We start from the raw sequence: 18,895 nt of genomic DNA, 5'->3' as shown, positions 1-18,895 counted from the left end.
CCACATTGTTGGCCTTTTACTCAAATTTTCCCAGAAAGTGGTCTCTGTAATGCACTATTTTAACCCATTATTGAAAACATTTACTCTGGGGAGGGAGAAGAATCCCCCCACACCTCCCCAACCCACTTTGATTAGTTTGGGCTCCCTCGCTATGCTCAGTCGCAATCACATACTTGTGGCAAATATTTACACCCTCCAAAAAAACAACTCACCAGCCACCACTGGTGGCTGGTATATTTGTGCACCAGGCACCGCCCCCTTCTCTCTATGTTACGTTAAAGATTTAAGCGTTGAAAATATAAATTTACTTCTTTCACTTGCAGTAGTGCATGCCACTGCAGCGGCATAATCATCATGGACATTGCGCACACGTAGTGGTCCAATCCGGCCCGGGGTGTGTCGTGCTCTGTGCTTTGTTAAGGAGCTTGGGGGGGGGGAGATGGTGAGGCCCATAGCATGGCTCACAGGGGAGCTGTCAAATGTTGTGCTACGCCATTGGGCACCACTGGGTCTGACAAAGGAGTAGTGTGCAGTGCACGCCTTGAAGTCTGCCAGTGAGTCCCCAGGTGAGAAGCAACTCGTGGGTGTTTTCAATTTTAAATAACTGTGGTGCTATGGATTTATGTGTGCAGCAATGATATTATATTAAATAGTGTTTTTTAAAGTCTTCTGGCACCCAGTATTATGCTTAGATAATAAAAACGATGGGTCGTCTTGGGTATATTGGAAGAACCTTTGCCAAGTATTATACTCCAGCAAAGATAACATGATCAGGTGCACTCCCCTCTGTGCACGCAGACCAGTCTAATAGGTTTCTTCTATCGTAGTGGTAGTTGACTCATAGATAGATTTATAACCAGGGAATTTTGTTGATACTAAATCGTAGTCAATAATTTAATTTTCAGGCCTTGCTTGTGCAACATTTTTCTCCTGGGTAAACAGCAGCACACGCCTCCCCAGGTCAGTGCTTTTCTGACTTGTTTCACACAGCAACGCCACAGATAACACATACCTCTGTGTCCATTGATCTATAGAGGTTTCATACACTAGCTGTAGCCAGGATCGCACTGGGACAAGAAATAGGCCCGGTCACCCAACAAAATGTGTCCCACCCCTCGGCCTCAAAAAAAGTGGCCCGGCCCTCTTCTCACGACCCTTGACCTCTGATTACATCACCGGAAGTGATGTCATTTGACCCCACCCCAAAGTGACATACCGGGAAGCAATGAAACACGACCTTTCACCCCTTGACAAAACAGGAAGTGGCATCAAATAGCATTGTTCCTAAGTACACTAAATTACTGTGAATCCAAGCAGACGTCCAAGGCCAAATGATAATATGTTATTGTATAGCACTTACGTTTAAGCTCTTTTTTTATACAACAAATATGCATACAATATCACCCAACCTGTGTTGGTACTCATTTATCGACCTAAGAATGATGAAAGGCTTTTTGAAAAGAAAAAAAAGATTTTGAAACAAATCTATATATTTTTTTCATTTTTTTCCCAAACTGGCCCAAGTATGACCAGAAACCGACACCCACGCCGAGGGGCCAATCCGACCCTGGCTGTAGCCTGCGTTACAGATTTCGGTTACCCTGTTACAAATACTGCTTATGTATGTTTTACATGTAGACACCATGTCGAATCGGGAAAATGGCAATCCCCAAATGTGTAATTGTGGACAAATCATGCCTCCCTGTGTGCCTCGGTTCTTATATCTGGCTGAAATGACCTGGAAACACGAGTGATAGATGCATCTAAAAAATCTGAAGGGTTTGCCATTAGTTCCTGTGATGGCACTTGGGGGCAGGGTCAAATTAAATCACTTCCTGTGATGTCGTCAGGGGGTCAAGGGTTGTGTGATGTCACTTCCGCTACTCCTGGCATTTTGGTGAAATGACGTCCCTGGATATAGAGCTCATTTATATTCTCTGTCACCCATCTTCAGGCCTTGTATTTGATCATTATAGAAAATGGGTATGGCTGGCGGTTCTAGTGTTAATGCATAATGAATGGAGCTAGTGAACAACCCAGACAAATGCCACAACTTAATTTGAATTCAGGTGATGCAACCCTGTTTTCTACAACCCTCGCTCTGGTGTTTTGGTAAAGTGCCAAGGCCCCTGTAAGCCATCTAGGACCCATAACTGTCTTTCTCAAAGTTGCTTCCATAAACTGCCATTCGATTCTGTTGAAGGCCTTTTCGGCATTGACAGATAATAGAACAGCATCTTCTGGATTCTTATCAATCACTGCAATATGATTTAATGTTTTGTAAATATTGTCCGCTCCCTACCTACCCCTGATGAAGCCTACTTGGTTGCTGTGTATTAGCTTGGGGAGGACTAGGTTTACTCTTTCAGCCAGGACACTGGCGTAGATTTTAACAGCTATGTTTATAAGTGAGATAGGTCCGTAGGACCCACAGTCCAATTTATCCAGTCCTTCCTTTGGGAGAACTACGATTCGTGCTTGTGCAATTTGTGTCCTCCATCAAACTGCCGCCATCTAGCATGCTGTTAAAAAGTTTGGTCAAGAACAAGGTTAGCAAGGGCCCATGTCTTTTGTAAAAAGCTGGCGTTGATCCATCTTGTGCCGGCGCAGACTTCGCCTTCAACTGTGACATAGCCTTGAGGATTTCCTTGCCTGTCATAGGTGCTTCTAGTGATGTTCTCTTTTCTACTGCCAGTGTATAAAGGGGGAATGTTTCAAGGTATTCATGTGCTTCCGTCCTTTCACTCAAATGTTCAGTTGTATAGAGCCGGTTGAAATATTCACCGAAACGCAGTTCTATCCCTTTGGCTTAATAAGAATTTCACCTCTCTCACCCCTGAATTTGTAAATCGCTCTTTCCATTCTCTGTCCTCTCAAACGGGCTGCCAGTATCGTATGGGCTTTATCGCCCTTTACGTAATATTTCTGTTTAACAAAGCACAATTGGGCAATTGCTTTCCCCTTCTAGATGTCCCCTAGTTCTTGTCTTAATTCTCTTATTTTAGCTAACAGGTCATCTGGCTGGCGTCCTGTTCTTTTTAACACGTCCTCCTGTTCTCTAATTCTTTGCTTCAATTTGGTTTCATGTAATGTTCTCTTTCTTTTTTTGTCGCGCCTTCTGGGATTGAGAGGCTGTGAAAGCTGGCTTTAGCTGCGTCCCAGATAGTGTGAGGTGGCATTCCCCTGTATTATTGCGCGGCAAAAGGTCTTTCATCTGTCTATGGAGGTTTTCTCTGAAGACCAAATCATTGTACAATGTGTCATTACAGATCCATCACCTATCTATTGGGGCTTTGGCTCTGATCTCTATTGTTGGTGTACACATACATGATCTGACCATCCTACTATTTGTATGCCTGCTTCCCTCATCAAATATTCCTCTGCGGTGTCCAGTAGTATATAATCAATTCTAGTTCTGGTGAATGTTTTATGCTTTGGGGAGCAGAAGGTGCATGTTTGTGTGTGTGGGAGAGTGGTTCTTCATGTATCTATTATGTAAGAGAGCTTTCAAAGCATCTCCTTCCTGCGACTTTGGTGGGATGACTCCAGTTCTCAATGATGACCAGTCCTTTGAGGGATCTATGATTAGGTTCAGGTTGCCTCCACCTTTTAGAAGGCTGGTCTTCCATGTGCTTAGGAAGGTAAGGGCTTAAGTGCAAAAAGTGAGCTGCTGTTGATTGGGGGCGTAGAGTGAACCTAGTGTGACAGTCGTGTGGCCTATTGTACTATTCAATGCCAGTAAACGCCCTTCCATCCCTCTTTTAATCTGTGAAAGAGGATTCATTCTGGACCAAAAATCCCTCTCTGGCTTTTTTAGATGGACCCGAGGACCACAATATTTTCCCCATATCTTTACCTCTCAGTATGCGCTCTTCCTCTGCCTTAAATGTAGGCTCCTGCAGGAAAAGTATATCTGATCTAGACTGTTTGAACTCACATACTACCATTGAGCGGTTCTGAGGTGAGTTTAGGCACTTCAAATTCAAAGACCCCACTTTAGTTCCATTGTGATACATTACTACTTTTTCTTTTCACATTATGATCACTTCCCATCTGCCTTCTTACTGTCAATCTTTTCTCCAACCCTCATCCCTTTAATAAAGATATCACATCCCATTTCCCCCATCCCCACATTCTTCCCAGTTTAGTGTTGGAATACACCGGGACTCCCATTGTTTCCCTAATTGCCCAAGGATCTTCCCATGTCCCACCCTCATGTTGGTTAGGACTACAAATTTCCCAATCCGGAGACAGCCTAAAGCAAGAGGGCCACCTAAATGGGACCCCTTGCCTGAATGCAACTTAACTTTAAGAGTGTTACAAATATGAACATGAATCATAACTTTTAAAGACGACACCCATAACAATTAGTCAAAAGATATTTGCGGAGGCCAGGTTCTGGGGCTTTACTCAGCAGTATACTCAGTCTCGATTAGTGTTGACAATATGATGAATTGAGATCCATAGAAATATTATTAGTTCACAGAGTGTTGAAACTACAGAATTTTCTTGTGCCTACAGGTCAACTTCTTCTTCTTTGTTTTCCATTTTTCAGACTACATGTACATGTTGTGCCCCCTATGTCTGAGCTACGGTCTTCCGATGATATTTACCTCAGGACTCCTTCCGCCTCTTCTTGTGAGTTGACTCTGTACTCTTCGCCCCGATGCTCGAAGGACAATGCAAATGGGAATCCCCACTGATATTGTACATCTCTCTCTTCCAATCCTCTTTCTAAAGAAGGTACACTGTTGGAGTCCTATGTCAAAAAGGTATATGCTAATGCGCCCCTTCATCTACGACAGGCGCGTTCAGATGCCCTCCTGTCAGCGGCTAACCATCGATTATGGCAGATGATTGCTGATTTTCAGCAGTACCTGCATCGGAACAGGATCGAAGCTTTTAAGGTGGGATTAGCCTTATGGCGACTTAGATCCTGGCTCTTCTCCTAGATTGCCTCAAGATGAGAAAGATTCAGCTTCATTAGCATAGTCATGGAATCAAGAGAAGGATCCGCAATCAATCGAAAAAGATCACGTTTCCTCACAAAATGCTTTGAGACCTACTCTGGTGGAAGAACGACAGGAACATCGAGAGGGGCTCCCTTTCCAAGAGCCTCTCCACATTTTCACCTTAACCTCAGATGAATTTCCATCAGTTGGGGAACTATGTTGGGTTAGTTTCAGACTCATAAAAGAGGTCTGGGAAACCGTCTACCGGTACAAACACGGCCTATTGACCTGTACTTACTTGGGTGAATGTCCCCCGGGAGGGTCTCAACCACGCTTTAGCTCACTATGCTTTTCATAGAGGAGAAATGTACATACACATATCAGTCTTTGTCCCACCCGTAGGTAGTGCACCCAAGAACAGGTCAATGGGCTGTGTTTGTGTTGGTAGGTCTCCCAGAATCCACCTTGTTTTGCATATGAAGTAACTTTGGGTATCACCCTAAGTTACCAGGGGAACCAGACGTGGACCCCTTGCTCACTGTTCTTAGAGAAGCACAGCTCCACCTGACTGATGAGGCTCGACTAGGCAGAAACATGTTTCTGGGGTTGCTGTTGGTACTCTTGTTCAGAGGAGAGTTGCCTAGCATTTCGGGCTGGACTGCCCCTAGGCAGGACAAAGACTGATATGCAGGAATATTTCTCCTCTGTGAAAGGGACCATGAGCTAAAGACTTGGTTGAGACTCTCCCAGAGGCCAAGAACAGGTGAATGGGCCATGTTTGTGCCGGTACAGGGACTCCCAGAACCCCCCTTGTTTTTCATATTAAGTAACTTTGGGTTTCACCCTAAATTACCAGGGGAAACCAGACGTGGACCCCTTGCCCACTGTTCTTTGAGAGGCACAGCTCCACCTCACTGATGAGGCCCGATTAGGCTGAATCACGTGTCTGGGGTTTCTGTTGGTACTCTTGTTCAGAGGTGAATTGCCTAACATTTTGGTGCTGAACTGCCCGTTGCAGGACAAAAACTGATATGCAGGGATATTCCTCCTCTGTGAAAGGGATCATGAGCTAAACATTTGGTTGAGACTCTCCCGGGCGCCATCCACCCAAGAACAGGTCAATGGGCCGTGTTTGTGCCGGTAGAGGGACTCCCAGAACCGCCCTAGATTAAGACTCATGCTCTGTGGTCAGCCACAGAGAGCCAATACCATATAAACGTGCTGAAGCTACTGGCGATCTTCAAGGCACTCCTTGAAGCACTGCCTTAGCTTGATTCGCAATTCGAAGGTCCTTCGCTTGATTCACAATTCAAAGGTCCTTCTAAGAACCGACACCATGATGGCCATATTTTATATAAACAAACAGGGAGGAACGAGATTTCCTCCCCTCTGTTGTCTGACCATCCAAATCTGGAAGTGGGAGGTGCAGCATCAAGTATCTCTCCAGGTCATACATTTGGTGGAAGATATCAACATTACAGCAGACATTTTGAGCCGTCTTTACCACTGCAACCATGAATGGGAGCTGAAGGAATCAGTTCCACCAGAAATTTACCTGACTTGGGGTCCTCCGTAGGTAAATCTTTTTGCGACATCGCAGAACCGCAAGTGTCCACAGTTTGCAGCCCTTTTGGGGCAGGATCCGGAGACATTAGGGGATGCGCTTCAGATCCCTTGGAGTGGGGACACTTGTTATGCATTTGCCCCCTTGCCTCTTATCCCGAGGATACTATCGAAATTCAGGAGTTCGAGCAGCTGCATTCTAATATTGAAAGCACTGAACTGGGCAACCAGGATTTGGTACTTGGACTTGGCTGCCTGGTACCTCAGCAGTTAGTATTTGCTGGGTTAGGTCTTTCCGATCACAATTTGGCCATTATGCAAGCTGCCAGGAAGCAATCTACGAAGTCCCAATAAAGAAATGAACAGACTTGTTTCTGTTTCTGGATGCTAGAGCATTCGCTCAATCCTCTTCATCCTTCCTTGGATAATGTCCTTCCATTCCTAATCTCATCTGGTTTCGGCAGGCATTAATATCCATTCTTGTTGCACATATTTTTCAGATATTGGATCTCATATTGGCTCTCCAGATCTTAATGTATCCATGTCAAACCCTGTTATAAAAAGACACTTTGAAGGCCTCATCCGTATTTATCCACCAGTGGCTAAGCCTCATCCGGTGTGGGATCTCATAGTATTGGCAGCAATTTCCTATATGATGTTTCAAGCCCATGTTGACAGCTGATTTAAAATTGGTGTTGTGGAAGACTGCATTTTTAGTGGCTATCATTTCTGCTAGAAGGATTAACGAAATTCAAGCACTGTCTGCATCAGAGTCCTATACTTCGTTTAACAGAAATACGGTTGTGTTAAGGATGCACCTGAAATTTCTGTCCAAGGTTGTTTCTGCCTTTCACTTGAATCAAGAGATTTCCATCCCGGTTAATGGAAGAGCAAAGGGTTTTGTATTCACTGGATGTTCGGCAGGCGCTTAAATTCTACTTGGATCAATCATAGATATACAGAAAATCAGAGAGTTTGTTGGTGTCTTTTGGTGGTCAGCAAGCTGGCCTTCAGGTGTCAAAGGCCACCATAGCAAGATGGATTGTCTCCTGCTTCGCTGAGGCATTCAAGCTACAAAACCAACAGTACCGAAGAGCTTGCACACTTGCACACTCATACAGTCAGAGCTAAGTCTAGAGCCATTGCTTTCCAGCAGAACATTTATCAGCAAGGCGGCAATGTAGTCTTCTCCATCTGCATTTTGCAAACATTACAGTATGGACATCTCAGCCAAATCCAATGCCAGGTTTGGTCAAGCAGTTCTAAAGACATTTTTTTCTTAGATTAGTGCCTTTCTCCCAGTGGAATTAGTGATTGTAATCTCCCATAAGTATGGAGCAAAGGGGATGGGACGTAGGAGTAAAAAAGATTTACTTACCGTAGTGACTTCTGCACTCCTAGTCTTGAGTCCCTTTTCCTCCATATGCATTGCGTGCCGTCCACCAGTAAATAGGATATTAGTCAGGTGTCCCGGCTTATGGATGCAAGGACTGACGGGTGTTGCTGGGAGGTGGAGTCAGTGTGGCTAGCCACGCCCACAGTGTGGCGCCTTCTGCGCAACGTACATTTCTTAAAAGGAAATCGTTACCTTTGTGCTGTGCAAAAAGTGTTCTGTTCCTTTTCCACAGAGCACCCATAAGTATAGAGGAAAGGGGACTATGGACTAGGAGTACAGAAACACTACAGTGAGTAGCCTTTTCTATTATAACTGGCAATCTATCAGGAAAAGTTGAAACTGTGGGAAGATCAATACAGGGGTGTCTCTGATTCCCACAATTGTATAATATATGTCTGAAACCTTTGGCTTAAGGACCTTCGACAATCAGCAGAGATACACCCCTTCATCTTATAAAATTCATCTATAAAACCAAGGCCTTGTGTAAACAACCTTATATTGTGGACCAGTAGTACAAGCAAGCAAGCACACTTGCTGTTCAATATAGTATTAATATTAATAAAGCGATGACATCAATGAAAGATGCTGCAATTTTACAGAAATATTTTAATTCCCCCAAAGAACCCTTTCTTACCGTCTTTAGCTTACAAATGGGTAAATAAAACAACCCTATTACTGCTTTTAAATTTAAATATGACAGTATTCTACAATCTCTTGCACTATCAACAGAAGCATTAATTAGCAACCCTTATGATGTGAAAAAAAAGTCTGTTTAGAAAGGATTGGTCAGATACGCAGGAGGCAAAACCGAGGTATACATTATATGACCATCTCTTCTTGAATATTAGGAATTATGGCACAACCCCAAAATATCTGATAAATCTCCCAAATGCCTACTGGCAAACACAGTTCCTTAGTTTCAGGATGAATGTTCTACTTACTGGTGAAATCAGTAATATCAGGAATAAAGATCTCATTATCCTCTTGTAAACATTGTGAAGTACAGAATGCCACTGAATTGCTTTTTCATCTTGTAACTGAATGCCCTTCCTTGACCATTTAAAGGGCACGAACGTTCAGTAAACTCGTACTTAACGATGAATGTTAGCTACCCAAATGATTTGGCAGCAGCTCATTTCGGCAAAAAAAGTCCCCATGACATTAGCAGGGTGCAAAATTTGCACTTGTCGCTAGCCATTGGCTGGCGATAATTGACTCTTGGAGAGTAAGAAATGGTGTGCTGTCTGTATGCATAGAATTGAGGTGGTAAGTGGCTAGTAGCTTGCAACTTGGAATTTTGCACCCTGACATTAGCACTGATAAGGTATTTACATCTTATCAACCTAATCAAACTAAAATAAGCAGAAGATGTCAAATAAAAAATTCGATGAATTACGTGTATATTTGGAAGTGTTAAATGTCTCTTATCAATTGTATTCTTTATTCATCCATTTTAGAGTTTGCGCAATTTTAACTAATTGCTGTATTTTAAGGAAGTGACTTCTCTAATATTAGGAATTGTGGAATTTTTATTGATGCATTTTGCCATTTTTGTAATTTCTTCATTTGCACGTAAAAACTCTAATGGAAAATGAAGTACACACAATAATGATAAAAATTGCTTGAAAACTTGGCCAATTATCAAAGTATAATGTTAATGATGGAGAAAAAAATGTATTAGCACATGGCCTGTTAGCCAGTGGGATTATGGGCCTGACTGGCATTTAGGAATTTACATACCACGTAGTCTAGATCTTTTTATGAATTATGATTTAAAGAAAATGTTGGGGGAATCCAGCATGGTCATGAATAAATGGGTATCCCTACTGCTGACACGAATAGGCAGAGTGAAAATAATAACAAATACATACTCTACCAAAGTTTATATGTCTTTTAATGTGCCCAATTCTCTCTTAAAGGGGCACTGTCATGAATATCACTTTATTTTAAAACATTGAAGTAATTACCTGTGGCACCATGGCGAACACTTACAGATTAGTTAAGAAATGTTAAATAGCTCCAAATGGTCCTCGGGAGGCGGTCTTTCTCACTGCCTTAAATGGCTCCAGTTACCAAGTATCAATACTTGACCCGACTGACCACTGCAGGACAGTAGGAGAGGCAACGGCTGCTGTTGAAAAGTATTGATAATGGACGTGACTTTATTAAATAGTTCTCAACTCTGAAATTGTAATGATACAATCCTGAAACTGACAAACACACAAGCAGTTTATATTTTTCTATTATTAATATAGACATTCGTTCTTTCTCTTTCCTTTCATGTCTTTTGTTCTCATTCTACTTCTGTTTATTCCAACTATCTTATGTTTTTCATTATTTCTTTCCTTCATTCATCTTTCCACATAATTCTTTCATCGCTTTTTTCTCTCACTTTTTTTTTATTGTGTTAAAGTCCAAAAAGTAGATTTTTCACAAATACATAAAACATTTAACAACATAAGCATTAAGAAAAAAATACAAGTTTTCAAAACAGTGAAATGAGAAAGAAAGGGAAGAAGAAATAAGAGAGGGGAAAAAAACAAAGAGAAGGGAGAGAAAGAAGTAGAGCCGAACAAAGGAAGAAAAGTAAAGGAGAGAGAAATACATTCGTATAAAAAGAAAAGAATCTAAATCTTCCCTAAATTAATCATTAGCTGAATTCATCACAAATAAGTACATCTAACTTTACAATTTGATAAAACCTAAAACATTTAAAATTCTGAGTACCTCCGAAGCCACACTTAATTCATGCCCTAAGGCCATTCTCTCCCAAAATGGGAGGGATGTAAGCCTCTCCTCAATCAGCACAAAGGGAGAAAAGTGTTTTACACGCAGGGTATGGAGCACACTAGATTCTAAAAGAATACGTCTCAGAGTTTGCATCTGCTGAGAACTACAAAGGCTACACCCTTGGGACAACTTCTCCCCTTTGGATCATGCCCAGATCCCCCTTATCTCCCCGGTAAGTATGACATTCATCCTAAATCTTAGGAATTCCGTTCTCCACCTAGAGTTAGGAATTCGGGAGAGATGAGCCGGTAAGGAGCCTCTAGGCTTATACTTGATAGAGTGGGATGGGGCAATAGCTGAGGAACGCATTGTATCTACAGTTCTGGCCAAACCGCGGTCCAATATTGCTTTCTTAACGGCCACCAGGTTTACTTTAACATTCTCCAAAGGCCTATTAATGTTAAGCAATATCTTATTTACAATGTCCCGCAATTGGGTCAGTACAGAGGGTGCCCCATATCTAGATGTAAGTAGATCATCATACAAGGACTCCCTCTCCGGTACTAATATATGTCTGTAGTATAGGATGAATCTGCTATCCAAATGAGCTGCAAGAGATGTTAGAACCAACTCATAACGCAGACTAGCCATTGGGAGAGATGGTGGCAGACTCAATACTCTCTTTCAAATGAGCCCCTCTATCCTCACCCAATCTACAGACCATGAGCGCGGGTCTATCTCCTGGCCATACAAGATTCTTGGTATAACTTCGCTGCTATAGAATCGGATCAGGTGAAGTATATCATACGCTCAATCTCTTCACATTTGAGAACAGAGCTGGTCCGCCGCACAATCCGATCTCTCTACAAAAGGGACCATGGAAGAAATCAAGGTGAGAATAAATCCCCGGTATTTAACCTCAGCGACCACAGGTACTGATGTTCCGTTCATTTGCCAGTCAAATTCCGGGACTCGTTTCCCTTGCTGGTGGAGTCTAACTACATTTGATTAAATGGGGTTTATAGTTAGTTCATTTTCCTCTGCATATTGGCTAAAGGCATCCAACTGCCTCTGCAATCCCAATGGTGTATAGTCCAATAGGACTATTTACTCTCTTTCAACCTGGAATAAGTGGCAGGATGCCGGTGTTACCTCCCAGGGATGCCTAATAGTGCAAGGTGTTTCACACTGTAACTAAACCCGTTCTTAATAGTTATGCCACTTTTCATCCAGCCTCAGTAGGTGGACATATGTTCTCTCTATTTTTTGTGCTAGGGCAGGTCTTCCGCTAAACCATCATATATGAAGGAATTCATGCAAGTATTGTCTAGGGCAGCTCTGTACACTGCCACGCTATATGGGGGATGCCTCAAAGTGCGTGCAGAGGCACTCATGTGTAGGCCTGCGAAATGTGCAAATGATAATCTCATTGAAATTCATTTTTGTTGTGGTACTCAGAGGCTGAGGCTTTATCTTTGTGCTCTTGATAGGATGTGACGCCGTTATATACGAGTTAAGGTCTAGCAGCTGACTGACAGAAACACCTTGACCTTGCATTGACTTCACAAGCCACCACAGTAATCACTTTTTTTCCACCTCCAACCCATCAAATGTTCTCTTCTACCTGACGTCCTGACACAAAGCGACCATAGTTAGTGACCCAATGTCTCATGGTCTCAATTATGGCACCTGCACTATCCTCAGCCTCTCCTGCAAACATTTCAAAATACCACGACTAGGAGACGTGTAATCTTGGCAGGGGACTTAAATTCTAACTGCATCAACAATGATGAATCGGATCCAGTAGTTAAAAAAGATCTAGGTGGTAAGACAAAAATATGGAAATGGAAATCTATGGTCTGGAGGGTCTTGGTTTGTCCCAGCTGAATGGCTGGAATTCAACAACCTCTCCCACATGGACTAATGGTCATTCAACCTCAGTGTTGGACTACATCTTTCGAGATGAATGGTTTTCTCTGAGATGTATTGATTTTAGGGCTCACTTCACATATCACAGTGACCACGCCTTATTGGAAACCGTCTTCTTGATTGAACTTATTCAGGGGCAAGCTCAGCCTGTACTAGCAGTTTCCAAAGAGTTAATATCCAAAAATAGTGGGAATAGGATCTTCTGGAACAGGGGCTTGGTGAGGAGGGTCAACCATCATGTGGCCTTGTATATGACATCAAACTCAGAGGCATGGAAATATCACGTTTTTACCCCTGCTAAGTTTGGGAAATTTGTAGCTACAATGTTATCAGAGGACGGATGCAGGAAAAGAGGACACCTAGGGTGTAAATCCATCCCCCACTGTCATGCATACAATAAAGATGAAGTTGCCCACAAAAAACAAATGAAGCAAACGATCTCTCTTCTTAAAAAAGCATCTGTGATCTCTGGGGTGGAAAGGGTTGAGGGGATCAGAAAGGCGTGACAAACATATAAGAACTGGCTACTTCTGTCTAGAGCCAAGTATATTCAGGATGATGCGGAGGTGATGCTTTGTTGCCTCAAGAATAAAGATGCAAAGGCATTTTGGCAGATCATAAACGCGGTTGATGTATCCCAACCACACGTGCCGGTGAATGGTGTTGCAGAGTCTGCATGGGTCTCCCACTTCTCTAGAGTTTTTGAAGGGGGCCAATCAGGAAAGAACAAGACTCTCCAATTATTTGTAAATGCTTCTGACCTAACCCCTGAAGACTTTAGTGTGGAAATTGTTTTGGAAAGCATGTATAAGATAAGTACATCTCGCGCCCGAGGGCCGAATGACTTATCAAATCTTCTCTTTAGGGGTGATCCCCATCTGTGGGCGGAGTATTTGTCATCTCTTTTTCAGAACATTATAAAGATGGAGGAGTATCGTTCTACCTAGTCAACCGCTTATGTCGTTCCCATCTTTAAAAGGGTTGACAGGTCTAGCCCCCTGAATTACTGTCTGATTGTGATTCTAGATTCTGACAGTAAGGTTTTTTCATCTATCTTGCTGTCCCATCTAGAGTCGTGGTCTGCAGCATTGGGGAGACTCGAGAAGTGGCAGACTGGATTTAGACATAACCTCAAATCAGACATTGAAACCCCCTTCACCTACCTCCTCTGAGGCTGACCTCAAATCGGACATTGAAACCCTCTTCATCTACCTCCTCTGAGGCTGACCTCAAATCAGAAATTGAAACCCCCTTCACCTACCTCCTCTCCCCTCCCATCCCCCCTCTTCCACTCCTTTTGAGTAAATTGTTCTACATACTGTACCACTGGTTTGTTTCATGTTTGTAAATATGCTTCTTTCATTATTGTACCTTGTTATACTGTAAAGCGCTTTCGAGTAAAGAGCTATATAAACTCAATAAACATAACAAACATAACATAACATGGGCACTTCCCTAAATGGGACCATAGTGAACTGTCTGCATTTGTTCACCTAGAATGGAACTTATGAAAGCATATTTGTGGCCTCTACTGATCTTACTGCTGCCTTTGATGCAGTTGATAGGTGCAGGCTATGGCGCAAGTTCGCATTTTGGGGGATACCGAGTGGCTTGCTGAGACTTGCTAACATCTACTATTTTAAAGGTTTTTAATTCTTTGTTTATGTATGATTTGGATATATATGAATGTTTGTGTAAGTTAATTAAAGGTTGATTTAGTTCAACCACATAATTAAATTAAAGAAATAATTAAATAAAATGTCAAAATGCAGCAGCAGTCTGTCTCCTAAATAGCCCCAAAATATGTGAGTACACAATGCTTGCCCTATCTACCCACAACAGGTTTTGAATTAAGAAGCACATACTTTTCAAGCACGAAACATTCAGCCCACGCAAATCTCAAACCCCTGGATTACTGTAGCCATCTAACAAGAGAGCGGGCCCACTTCATGAAAGTGACCATCATTCCCCATGCCACATGAGATGGAATGGTCAAACTGCTTTCTAATGAGATCAACAGTGGCATCTGGATATCACTATGACAGTGAATGAGAAGGAATTGGTCCATCAAAACCATTGTGAACTAGTCGCTAGCCAGCATGTATTCAATATATTAAACAATAAAATAATTCATGCATTTGAATTCCACCTGCATTGTGCACAGCATCTTCAAGAAGAGGTGTTCTCCTTCCTCCTCACCACGTCATAGCATCACATACGTGTCAAATGTCGACCCTCCACACCCAACAATCACCTTCTAACGCCTTGCTCCCATAATTGTTTCAGTGCTCTCACATCTAACTTTCGAATATCATCCCACATCGCATGCGGGACTTTCCCTACTTTATGGGCTTTCAAGACCCTGAAAAACCTGGCTCTTCCAGCAGTAATAGCACATCTCACCTGCTGCGCCACCATTGCCTGTATTGGACACAGCTCCAAGAGACTGCCCTTGCAAACAAGGCCCACCTAAGTGTGGGGTACTCAGCTACATTTAGAAAACATATACAAAAAGAGACCTTGATTAGGCCTGCTAAGGGAGTGTTCCTGGCAGAGAGATGATACAGGCATCTCTGGCATATGTGGAGGCACAAGTGTTATTGATCACAGTCACTGAAAGTACTTGATTTGATCTGCCAATAAACACAATACATTTTTTTTAAAGATCTGCCTAATGGGGGTTTTCTTCAACAATTTCTCCCTGAAGGGGTCGCCACACTACTGCAGCTTGGCATATATCATGCTTTAGCGTTGTCATTGTGCTATATTGGCAAGTTATGTGTGACCCATGGTAGTTGATCAAATTAATGTTGAGCGGGAAAGAGGGAATAAAGCCGGTCAGTGATGCCAGGAAATTCTGCAAGGCATTTATTTATATATTTTATTTAGTGTGTATTCATTAGGCACTTATACAACAAGTAAATTGTGTTTCAAAGTACCCACAGGGCAACAGGGAACGAATATGGGATAGAAAACAATACACGGGGGGTAAAGACGAACCTACTTGGCCATGTGAGCATTCAGAGCGTGCAAGTGCAGGAGGGAGAGGGTAAGAGTGGTCAGGCAGTAAGTGCTGGAGTGCTGGTGTGTGAGCAGCAGGTGTAAGTGCCCAGTGTAGGAAGTGCTAGGGAACTTTCATCTGTACAAAATAAATGGGTATGTACAGGCCTACAGTGGCGAAGCCAGTAAGTGCCAAAGCAAGTGCTTGCTGTGTGTAGGCAGAGGCGATTGGGTGTGGCAGGCCCGGGCCCTGAAGGACACATAGGGACCCTGGTCACCAATCACAGCAACTGTGAGATTAGCAGAGAAGGGAAGAAGGGAAGGAGGAGTGAAAAGGAAAGTCTTGAGGAGCTTCTGGATTTTGAGGAGGTCTGGCTTGAGATGAAGGGGGAGGCTGCTCCTTAAGAGGGAGCCAGCTAAGAAAATAGATGGACCTCCGCCCCTCTGTTTAGCAAAACGCTTGATACACAGAGTTGGTACCAGAGGAATGTTATGATCTAGAGGGAGAGTATTTAGTAAGAGCAAGTTACAGATAGCATGGTCCCCAGCCCCACAGCCTTATGGATGATGCAGCGGGATCTGAACTTGATCCTTGCAGCAACCTGGAGCCAGTGAAGAGCATCCATGAATAGAATTGATGTTGAAAAATAGTGATATTATAATATTAAGAGTAATAATGAGGAAAACGCTCTTTCAAATCTAGGTAATCCTTTAAAGGAAAACTCGGTTTTGTTTGCATATACCCCTGTGCTACCAGAGTACATCTTCTATAGAAAAAGCCATGCATAAACGGCTCGTCTCTGTGAGCAAGTGAGTCGCCACCCAGCCTCCCATAGTCGTGAACGATAAACATCAGCTTGTTATTTTCAAACGGGCCCGTGGACATCCTCTCTGAACATCACTGTTTGTCATTTTAATTGGTTGGAATCGCTCTCGGGGACGGGGTTGGCACCGAGGGGGAGTGGGGGGCGGGCATCTGCTAATATCATTGAATCGGTCTGAAAGCAAAATAATGAAGGCGCGTACTGGCGCGCGCGCTGACCCCGCCATTATGAACCGTTGAATACATGCTTGGCTTTCTCGTTTTAGTGAAGTGTAATTGACCGCGTGCTGTCAGTTCCTGTTTGCTAATCAGTGGCGCAACATGCCACGGCAGAACATAGATGGCGCGGACCAAAGCCACGCCTATTTGTTTTTGCTTTTTGGCAGGTGCAGCAGGCATTGTTTTTTGAAAAACGTGTAGAGAGCCACAAGTGTCACATTTCTGAAATGATTGAAGACCCTGATCTCTGTGCGGGGAGATATTGGCAATTCCCAAGTGCGTTGTTGTTTGCATATTTTGCAGACATTAGAAAAAAGTGCACTTGACACAGTGCTCACCTGTGCTGTTAAAAGAGTGAACAGTCACCCCAAGGGAAAAAGTGCATTTAGGCGGTACGTATTTCAAAACATAAACGGTATCTGAACAGTGTGCACAGCAGAGACATCAGAGCGTGCTTTATTTGCAGGACCCAGGCGATATGATGTTGCTTTCTGTCATGCAACGAATGTGCAGCGCGGGTGACAGGATCCTGCATGGACAAACCCCGATATTTGACAACATTCTTATGAGCTTACGGTGACAGACTGGCACATTAACGCAAAAAAGCGGCGGACATCTCGGAAAACTGCATTCTGTTTCTGGGGCGCGCGGCGTTTTGGGGACCCGCGCAGCTTCGAGCACATACCTCCCCACCTTGTACTCCTCGCGGATCTCCTTCCCTCGGCCCGGGTCTCTGGACTCGGAGAGTACCGCGCACCCCCACAGCAGGAAGACGACGTCCAACTCTACCCCGTAAACAGTCCGCATGGTACCTTGGGGTTAAAAAGCCCGGAAATAGTCCACAGCCCAGGCGCCCGAAAGGAAGGGCTCTTTCTCCCTTTCAAGACATTGTCGGCCAGCGCGATATTACGGTGTTGACTCATACAAAAAATCATCGCGCGGCATTTAATCCGGGCAGTGGGGAAAGCAATTTCTACTAAAGCTATAAATCCCCCTGCGTCAGATGGCAGGGATTTTGCAACGGTGGAGAATTCACATCGCCACGGACACAATTCACTTTGTTTAAACAGGCTATTGTGAACGTATTAGGAAGGCAGCCGGGGGCTGCTTTTAAACACACCGAGAAACTTACAAGCACACCCGTGTGCATGCATGTTATTGTGTTCAGGCTTTCTCAAGTCCTCCAGTAACCCTTAAAAGGGAAATTGTTTCCATTATTTGTCCAGCATATTTTGCAATATCTCTTCCGTTGGGAGAGGAATACACGTATTGCATACACGTTGCACTTGTGCAAGCGCAGTTATCACTAGGGCATGAATTATGCAAGCGCAAAATCAAAATTCTATCAATCAATTTTTTAACTAGGGCAAACGACTAGGCCCTGGGCAAACATTGTCCTTGCACAAACATGTATTGAAAGAATATATTTTTCTCACCAGAGCAATTATTGCCCTACTGCTAAATGCACTTGCACATAAGGGTGGTTTTCAGTGGTCGAAATGTAAAAGAAAAAGTAGTGGAAATATGTTCCCTCTGCCCGCCCGCCCCCTTTTCTTTTCACTGCCCCACACTCACTGTCATTCCCCTCCGATTCAAACCCCATAGCTGGGTCCTTCTTTCCCTCCATCCTGCAACATTGGCCCTCATTACGACTCTGGCGGAAATCGAAAAACGATGGCAGAAATGCAATACCGCCATCGAATAGCGCTTGGTGCGATTATGACCCGTCACCGTAAAGTACGATGCCATTAGCGACACCGTAGTGAACGCCAACGCTAACTGCACCAAGTACGCGCACGCGCGCCATGCGAAACCGTAATTACCACCATGGCGCAACGGTACGCAAATTCTGACCCTAGCGGACATTTACCTAACGCCATCAAGCATGGTGGAAAGTACCATTCCGCCATGGTGAGAAGTACGGCATCGCGAACCAACCGTAAAAGGCCCTACTGAGTGCCTGTACACCACTCCCTGGCCACATTGCACAACTCCTCGTAGGTGCAATGAAGTCACACAATGCAACCAGTGAAATGTACAAGTCACCCATGCATGCCAACGAACAAATGAATGTAGGGGCTCCAAGTGCCTTGTGAGTGGCCATCCATATTTGCCATGGCACCATTGCCGTACTGATGCAGCACAGGCATGTGAAGGTTCAAGTACAGCAACATGAACTGAAATATGAGACAAACAAAAACAGGCCCCCCATCGCTTGACACCAGTGTAAGGCAACATTCAAAGCAGTATCCTGAGTGAGACTGCACCAGCCCTGTACTCCTG

General features: G+C 43.6%; 1 protein-coding gene across 2 annotated transcripts in view; it reads right to left on the bottom strand.

The window, feature by feature from the left end:
* LOC138453539 (gamma-aminobutyric acid receptor subunit rho-1) overlaps nucleotides 1–17,665 on the bottom strand; it is a 720,362-nt gene extending 702,697 nt beyond the window's left edge. Inside the window, exon 1 of one of the 2 annotated variants that reach the window (XM_069606507.1) lies at nucleotides 17,298–17,665. In XM_069606507.1, the coding sequence (XP_069462608.1) occupies nucleotides 17,298–17,419 (122 nt within the window). In that variant the 5' untranslated portion in view covers nucleotides 17,420–17,665. The remainder of the gene's footprint in view (nucleotides 1–17,297) is intronic. The other variant, XM_069606509.1, reaches the window with a different exon arrangement.
* Between the last annotated feature and the right edge of the window lie 1,230 nt (nucleotides 17,666–18,895).

This window comes from Ambystoma mexicanum, chromosome 4p (assembly GCF_040938575.1).
Source record: "Ambystoma mexicanum isolate Mex_15411 chromosome 4p, UKY_AmexF1_1, whole genome shotgun sequence".
NCBI lineage: Eukaryota > Metazoa > Chordata > Amphibia > Caudata > Ambystomatidae > Ambystoma > Ambystoma mexicanum.
Note: the sequence above shows the minus strand (reverse complement) of the source record. Positions and strands in the feature narration are given on the sequence as shown.